Genomic DNA, 9,108 nt, shown 5'->3' on the forward strand with positions numbered 1-9,108 from the left:
TTTCACCTTGGCTACTCTTGACTTTTATTTTCAAAAACTCGCCCATCTCCAGCAAGACATCTGACAGGCCAAAGCCGGTCCCCAGTGCAAACAGGTGGTCTGTACTGAGGGCCACATCTTCTTGGCCACGTGACCCTTTTCCTCCTAATCTGGTTTCGGAAACATTATTTCCGGTGCCAAGGATGGCTATACACACGCCTGAAGGAGCCCCTCCAGAAATGTTAAGAATACTCTGCCACATTAGGCTTCCAAAGAGATGGTGGCAGAGAGTGAAAAAGGGCAGAAAGGAAACTCGAGCTTAGAAAAGCGACCAGTCAGGAAGGCACTGGCTTTGTTCAACCCTCGACCCCTAAATGTCACTCAGTGGAGATGTTCATATGGCATCACCCACGAAGGGCTGGGAGGGCGGCCAGGTGCTGCAGCCCGGGGCCGCGGCGCGGAGCACGCGGCGTGGGTCAGGCAGGCACCGCTTCTGGGCGGGAGGGGGACCAGACCTGCCCCTCCACCGCTCCAACCCGGCGGCCGGCCCCAGGGGCGGGGAAGGGAAGTGAGGGCCCAACGGAGGGGCACAGGCGGGGAAGGCTCGGGTGCGGCCGGGCCTAATCACATGGCGCAGACGGCGCAGGCCGCCCGGCATCTCTTTCTTTCTCTTTCTCGAGCCTCCGCTCCTATCCCGCCCCACCATAGGCCCCTCCCGGGCCCGGGCCCCAAGCGGATCGAGGCCTCCTCCGCCCAGCGGAGAAACTCACTTTTCGCCTGAGGCTACAAGCTCCTTGCCCTCGCTGTTGCCAAGAGCGTCTGTCTCCCCGGGGCCGTCCTTAGGGCCGGGCGCCGGCGGGGCCGCGGGCGGCGACGCCCCGGGCTGCTGCTGCTGCGGCGGCTGCTGCTGCTGCGTGCCCCCCTTGCCCAGCTCCTGCAGAATCTCTGAGGGGGAGCTGGACAGGCCCCGCGCGAGGGGCTCAGCCGGCCGCCCGCCCCCGCCCCACCAGGGGTAGATCCGCGCTGCGGCCGCCGGCCCCGCGGCCTCCAGTCCCCCGCTCCGGACGCGCCAACACAGGGTAGCGAGGGGCTGCACCCGCTTCAGAGCCGCGCTGGCGGCGGCAGGCGGCCGCAGGAGCAGGTCCCGCAGCATTGCTGAGCCTCGAAGCCGCATCATGCCGCCCGGTCAGTTAGTGTTGGATCCACCCGGGAGGATGCTCGGGGCGTGGGCGGCAGCTCTTCGAAGATGTGTTCTCCCGTGGGACGGCGAGAAGACAAGTGAGGACAGGGGCAGCGATGTGAGTGTGGGTGTGGTTCCGGTTCTCACAGCCGCTACCGCTGCTCCGGAGGTTGCCAGTGGCCGCTTCTCCTCTCTCCGCCGAGGGCTCCGCACTGAGGGTGAAGCGTAAGGGAAGGCTAGAGACATTCCACGCTCCCCCTTCTGGGGGGCGGGAGGACGCCGGCGGCCTGCCCACTTAGCTTACTCTGATTGGCTCAAATTCTCGACCTCTCTTCTGATTGGTTACTGGAGCAGTCAAATTTCTCTCGGCGCTTGGTGCGCGAAGAGTCGGGCGGGGGACTGACGGCGGGGGACGGGGCGGGGAGAGAAGTCAATCTGACGTGTGAGGCTCCGCAGGCCGGGCTCCAGAGCAGCCCCTTTCCGCTGTTTGCCACCCCTGAGGGTGCACTATTTGGGAATTAGGGGCCCAGGAGTCTCATCTTTTACGAAGCGGATGGACTCTGGGACCTCAAACTGCAGGGGAGACTGATGGGCAAGAGCCTCTTCAGCTGAGAGCCCGGCGGTCAGCGGGGCTGGCCGGAGCTCGGCTGGTCCAAGCTTGCAGCTGGCCCCCCGACTATCGGGTAAGGGCGTGTGACGACGCCTGTGAGGGCCGCGGTCCCACGAAAGCAGCCCCAGACGAGCCTCATCCCTCTCCCAACTGTTACATTTACTTGAAACTTGTCATGTTTGGCGACTATCCAGATGTGAAGTGTTTTGGAAAAAATGAGCAAAATCCTTTCAGCTATGCGACTTAGCCATTTGGAAGGTTGGAGTTCTGAGGAGAGCGAGAGGGGGAAATTCCAGAATATCGCTGCTTTCCTTTAAAAACAATTTTTTTAATGTACACCAATATCTAAAAAAATATGTTTGAATAGCAATGATTCCTTCAACACTACTTTGCTTGAAAGCAAAATGTAAATACTTTAATATTTTAAAAGCTGCTTCATCATTTTAAAATAGAAGCATCTGGATACTGGTTCTCTAAATCATTTCAGCCTGATATCACTTTATCCATTTATCCTTTTGGACCTGGAAAAACAAGCAAGGATCTGATAAACTCTGAATTTTTCTCTGAGCCTACATATACACTCTACTCCACGACAAAAATGTTTTTAGATGATTTCCTGAAACAAGTAGGTTTAAATGCAAATATCCACACAGGTTAAGGGCAGGAGTTTTGTGAAACTGAAAAGGTGTGTCAGGTGCATCGTTAACTAATCACCGGATTTAGTAATCTAATGAATCTTAAAATATTGCATTAGTTTAATAATTAGGAAATCTGGCTGTACCTGCAGGTTATGTGACTTTTGTCATGTCATAGTGTTGCCATGTTTAAGTTTCTTCTATCTACTCTTTAACCAGAAAAAGCTATTGTGTAAAGCACTTAATCACATTAAAAAATTTTTAAGACAATTGCAAATTATTTATAGGGCTTTTATTACTACTTAATGTTACTGTCACTAAAACTGATGAGTCAAAGTAATAATATATTTGGGAAAAGGAACATCAATTTTGGAGGAAAGGTAACAAATACTACCGCTGCCTAACTTTTCCAGTCTGACTTGTCAATGACATAAACAGGAATATTTTCCCATGTCTTATATATAACTAGTTACCAATTTGGACTGCCTCCTTTCCTTCAACCACATCAGAGCTATTGACAAATCCAGTTATTATTTTCCTCCTGGTTTTTTTCTCAGTTTGTAATTTTTCTATGAAAATTCTTTCCAATGGTTAAAGGTTTAACTACTTCATAGTATACTTAACAAATATAAAGAGCAAACCTAGTAATAGATTATTTTCTAGAGTTTTACTTTCAGGGATGAGCTGGTGAGAATGTACAGATGTCGTCTCCTAACATTTAGAAAAACTTTGTCTGCTGAAGTCTAACCCCTTCTTTGAGAAGACCAAAGAAAAAGTTATAGACAGCACATTGAAACAACAAATAGAATAAAAATATAATTCATGAATGCTTTTATTTGATTCCTTTCTTCATTTTATATAAGTTTTTTAATCTTTAGTGATGTATTCTAATCAAATACAACTTTGGAACTATGAATTGAGGTTAATTACTATTTCCATTAGGTTAATTATTCACCTATCAAATCATATCATCATATAAACAAAATCTATCCCTATAAAAACATTTTATGCACATGCAGTAGTCCCCCAAAATATCTACAAATAGAAAATGGCTCTCCAGGTTAACATGTGGCTGGACTGTCAGAACTACTTTTAGACTTCCTCTTTGTTACTAGGTACCTGTAAGTGCAGCTATTTTACAATGGGTTATGGTGTCATAGTCATGAGAAGGAAATCAACCATCCAAAGGAAAAATTGGAATGTATGTAGTTTGTTTCTATTCTACCTAGAAGCATAGTTATTGAGCCTCTACTCTATATTCTTTTGAATATTAGAAAAGGCTAATTTTTCAAGATCATAATGTAACCTATATATAAATTCTAGATCTTGCCCTTCACAAAATCAGGTTATAATTATTTGTTGACATAGAGATAAATAGAAAATAACTCTTCTTTGACTAACAGCTTAAAAGGATTGCGTAAGTTCTTGTTTGTTTGAATTTTTCCATTTAGAGAATAGAATAAGGTTTAGGAAACCTCTAAACAAGCTTCTGCTACTACTTCCCTTTCTTCTGCTCATTTCCTGCTTTAACTGACCAACTTCCTAGCCTCACTGATGAACCCTGCCAAACGTGACTTATTTTTCAAAAGCTGAATTTAGATCTATATTAAAATAAGTATTATAAATCCCACGTCCATAAAATGGGAATAATATTGGTATCTTATCTCATAGGGTTGTTGTGAACATTAAATGAATTAGTACTTTGTTCTAAAGCACTTAGAACAATGACAGTAGCACTCTAAGTGTTAGCTACAATAGTTGTCATGTCTATTATTGAAAAGCTAAACTGGGAATTGTTTTAAACCATCTAATTATAAAATATCATTTAGGAAGAAACTAACTGCCTAAAATGAGTTCATTTGCTTAGTTCATTTTTAGAAAACAAACCAAGAATTTCCAAAGCATTTTGAAATAGAGACTGCTACAAAAACAGATTAAGCAAAGCTAGGCTTGGTGCCCAGCTATTTACAAAAAACTTTTCAAAAGTACTAAAGAAAGAATTGCTAGAGAAAACAAACAAAACTGGCCTGAATGTACGTGTCATATACAATTAAATCTAAAATTCTATCATTTGCTACCTATATACATTAAATTAAACCTCTATTCCTTGTGACATCACACAAAAATAGGAAGAGAGATTTTTCATTACATTTGAAGAAACTATTTGAATGGTCTTGTTTAAAATTCTAACTATATGAAATTCTTTTTGAGGGTTTCCTGATAGCTGGAATGGGAGTGGGGTTGTAATCAGTTATTGTTCCTTCGTTCAGAGTCATATGGTAAAGATTTTAATTAGCTCAGTTTATAAGTTAATGTTGTTTATACTTAGACCACAATTATATGCATAGAGCCTTCAGATACATATTAATTATTCAAAGTTAATTCTTAATTTTTTTTGAAATTCATAGAAAATATCAAATTGAACTAAACCCCAGCCCAAAGATGAAATTCTTACTTGTACATGAGCAAAACCTAAAAAAAATGTGATTTTATAAATAGTCCAAAAGTCAGTCAAAAGGATACTTGTTTGGGAATGAAAACAACCTCTATGGTAGGTTGTATTACTGTTCCCAAATATTTTTGTCCCTCCCTTTGGGAAGACTTTACCTCCCCATGTTGAATGGCAGGCTTGACCTTATGCCTCGATTTGGTCAACGAAATGTGAAAGAAACTGATGTATAGCACCGCTGAGTAGAAGCTTTACGAGTAACTGCTTGGTTCTGTCATCTCTCTTTTCCTTTTGCGATAAGAATGGCATGTCCCTATGAGGGGATGCTCCTTCTCCTGGGTGCAGAATGATGGAACAAAGCTGAAAACGACTGTGACTGACAACATGAAGAGAAGTAAACCTTACTGTAAGTAATTTCCATTTGGGGATTATTACCATGGAAGGACTTAGATTGACCAATATATCATCCAATTTGAATGAAGAAGACCTGGCAGCCATGAAACTAGTATGGATTACAAAGAGTGTTTGAGAACTCTAAAAGATAGGCAGTCGGTGGACATCCAGAGCGGTTGAAACAATACCACTGAGAGAACAGTCACAATAGACATATTCAGAATAGGCCTTCCCTTTCAGGGACGATTAAGACCAAAGTTCAGGTATATGTTTGATTGATATTTCAATATGCCATATGTATTTGGGCACTTTAATTGGGGAAAATTAGCAGTGGTTTGAAGCATGAGCTCCATATCAATTATGCTATGTTGGTTTTATGCTATGAAATCTAATGTTGGTTCAACATCTGAGATTTGTCTCATTTAAACCCTGAAAAAGAAAAATGAGCCTGGATTTTTCCTGTTTATGTTCATCCAATGGTAAGATCACATTACCAACTCAGAAACCAATTACTAAACTCCATTGAAGTCATGATTTATAGAGCAAAATTTCAATTCAGACATTTTGAAAAAAAACATCAGCGTCCACAGTAAAGTATTTTGATGTTCCAGGGTAAAAAAGAATAAATATTCATCCTCCATATAGCGTGAGTTCCTTCAAACGATATATTTACTTTTCAAGCATCTGACATTTACAGATAACATGTGATTCCCTCTGTCCAATGATCAGTCACAATAAACAACTCTACAAAAGAAATGTTGATTTCTGATAAAGCTGCTTCTCATAGTGACAACACCACATGATGTGTTCTCGGCAGACATGTATTCATATGCACCCCAGATAGTAAAACAAACTGTGATGTACAAAATATCTCTGTAGAAATAGCCTAAATGGTTATCAGTAGGAGAATAGATTAAGATGTGATATTTTCATATAATGGGGTAACATAAATTATTTAAATTCAGTGATGCCCATTATCATGTGTTAAAGTGGATGTTTCAAAAACAATGTTGAAAAAAAGACAAGTTACAGAAGGATATGTATATTATGATACAATGTAACATTGTAAAACATACAAAGCAATATATTATTTATAGATTTATGCATATGTGATTTAAAAGTTTCAAATGTGCATAGATGTGATAAACATCAAATCCAGTGTAGGTGATTGATTATTATCTCTGGGTATATATAATGGGGAATGGGATTGAAGAGATGTACACAGAGAATTTCAACTGTATCTGTAATGATTGATTTAAAAAAAAATTTTAATCTGAAGGAAATATGGCAGGTGGGTAGTTGAAAACAGGTGTTGGTTATATTCTCTCTTTTTCTCTGTGTTTGAAATATTTCTTAATTAAAGAAAAGAAGCTTTATCATAATGTTGAAAGCCATTACTTTTCTCTAACAGTTATAAATGTAGAAAATATTACAAATCCAATATTCAATTTTTAATGGTTCCTTTTAAACTTTTTTTAATTTTGCCTAACCAATGCTGGGTGATATAATTAGTAAGCAATATAGCTACCCTGTAAAAATAATGAAGAATGTAACCAACAGAGAATATCCTTGAACTAAAGACTTTACAAAAAGTAAGAATGACTAACATTTAACTGAAAAACTTATAAAAAAAATTACTTGGCTCTTGACTATCTCAAAAATAAATATGAAAGCAAGTCTTTCGTTAATCAAATATGAATAAAAAATATATCCTTCCTTCCTTTGAAGGTGAAGAAGCGATTTATCTTTGTCGTATTGCTTTTAGGTACAGGTGCCAATTGCTAAATTTTATGTCTATAAAAATGATAAGTTAATAAGGTCATGCATCTAATTAATAATAAAGTTGGCAAAGACACATTCTCAAGCTAGATGTGGCCCTTGCCCTCAGTTCTTTTGAACCATTGGACAAATGCCTATAAGAGACATGTTTATGGGTACAAAAGCACCATAAGGTTCATAAAAATTTGGGGGAGTAATTAATTTCCCCGATGAGAGGCTCAATAGGTAAGTGGAGTAAAGAAGACCATGTTGCAATATATTAGGGAATTATGAGGCTCCAATACGTTGGAATTGAAATGCTCTGTCAAAGCGGGAGAAGCTAATCCATTCCAGTGAATTTTCGTTAAGTGGAACGCAGGCACAGTTAGCTAGACCTTTGGGTTCTTTAAGGTCATCTAGAAATATGATTGTTAAAAATAAATAAAATTATCTGACTTTTAAATATAAGCAGCTCGTTCAATTTTTAAAAACACTATACTACTCAAACAAAACACCTGTTAAGAGTAATTTGGCCCATGGCCATCACATTTCCAACTCTGCCCTGAACAATCAGATGATGATAGCAATATAATGTTCTTTGAGGTTTATTCCCTGAATGATTCTACTCCAGATCATTAATCCTAGCTAGCCATGGAACTCCCATTCCCCTTAAAACTGCTGCAGCTATCTTACTACCAGGAGAGGAACCAACCTTAAGGCAAACCCCACACACCAAAGCCAACAGAGTGGAAAGATGGAAAGAATCTGGAATCTCCATGACATTCATGAACTACTGACTCAACCAACTCTGATGCTTGCCCTCCTTTGTACATGTGATACATTTCCTTATTATTTAAATCATTTTGTTTCTGGGTTTCCATTAATACATTCTGACTGATTCAAAATCACTCTATAGAAGATTCTTTCTCTGCGTCTTTCTCTTTGCCCTGAGTACAATTTATTACTACTACTTTCTCTCTCATTTTTCAAACTGCACTAAATTATATAGTATCTATGTTTTAACTTATTTACATATTATATGACTTCCCCAGTTGTTTGGGGGCCATATATGATAGACTCGAATGATTTAAAATAAAAGGATGGATTTGGAGATACAGCAAGCATTAAGAAGCCTGCCTTAACCTCAGTTTGGATCCTGAATCACTTCTATAACTTTAGGTTTGCTTCCCTTCTCTGCCAATAAAAAAATATTGAGCCATATGAAGATAAACAGCTTTGCCCTTCTGCTAAACTAGACTTCTGTACTTGAGCCTGACTGATTAGTGTTTGAACTTGAACTTACTGTCCGTCATTCTTGCCAAAATGATCAATTTTCTTTTACCTAACCACTTTCCTCCTTGGAGCCTTTGCTTATACCATTATCACATTATCATCTTATATGTCCTAAGCTCCTTTCTCTACCCATTAAAATTCCACTGACCTTTCAAGGTGCCTATCTGAGATCTTCATGGTGTGCTCCAGTTTCTTATACAGCAGCCCTTTTACCCTCACAACAGTGATTTGAGATGAACAGGTAGATACAGTCTCATTTTGCAGGTAAGAAAATTGACAAAGAAATGTTAAATAATCTGTTCAAAAGTTCAGTGACTTGCCTTAAAAGTACTACAAATTTGACTTAATGGCTTTTACCTCTGCCATTGGTCCTTACCATTCTCATCTGGGTATGCCTTCCCTTTCTTAAGAACCCAGGTCAAATGTCATCTCCTCTGAATGACCTCCCCAGGCAGAGTTAAAGGGTTCTTCCTCTGTATATCAGGGTTCACTTGGTAATGTCTTCATTTATTGCATTACTTTACTTATTTGTGTGTATCTCTCTTCCAACTAGACGAAAGGATTTAGTTTACTTAGCTTCTAAAATATTCACTGTCATTCTTAATAACATTGTTTTTAATCACATAATTGAGGCTGTTGTAACATAAGAGTTTAGTAACTAGAAAATAAAAAGAAATATATTAGAACAAATGAACCTTTCACAATTTTATTTGAATCTTGAGTAAATTCCTTCTTTATTATATTTCACAAAGAGCAGGAAATTTTAAAATTCAAACTGCAAAAGGACTTTCTGAACACCTTGTTTTTAGTG

General features: G+C 39.9%; 1 protein-coding gene across 3 annotated transcripts in view; it reads right to left on the reverse strand.

The window, feature by feature from the left end:
• GLS (glutaminase) overlaps nucleotides 1-1,395 on the reverse strand; it is a 75,199-nt gene extending 73,804 nt beyond the window's left edge. The window contains exon 1 of one of the 3 annotated variants that reach the window (XM_033111832.1): nucleotides 750-1,393. In XM_033111832.1, coding sequence (XP_032967723.1) covers nucleotides 750-1,156 — 407 coding nt within the window. In that variant the 5' untranslated portion in view covers nucleotides 1,157-1,393. Of the gene's footprint in view, nucleotides 1-749 lie in introns of all 3 variants that reach the window. The other 2 variants (XM_033111833.1, XM_033111834.1) reach the window with 2 other exon arrangements.
• Nucleotides 1,396-9,108: the final 7,713 nt, after the last annotated feature.

Source organism: Rhinolophus ferrumequinum, chromosome 8 (assembly GCF_004115265.2).
Source record: "Rhinolophus ferrumequinum isolate MPI-CBG mRhiFer1 chromosome 8, mRhiFer1_v1.p, whole genome shotgun sequence".
Lineage (NCBI taxonomy): Eukaryota > Metazoa > Chordata > Mammalia > Chiroptera > Rhinolophidae > Rhinolophus > Rhinolophus ferrumequinum.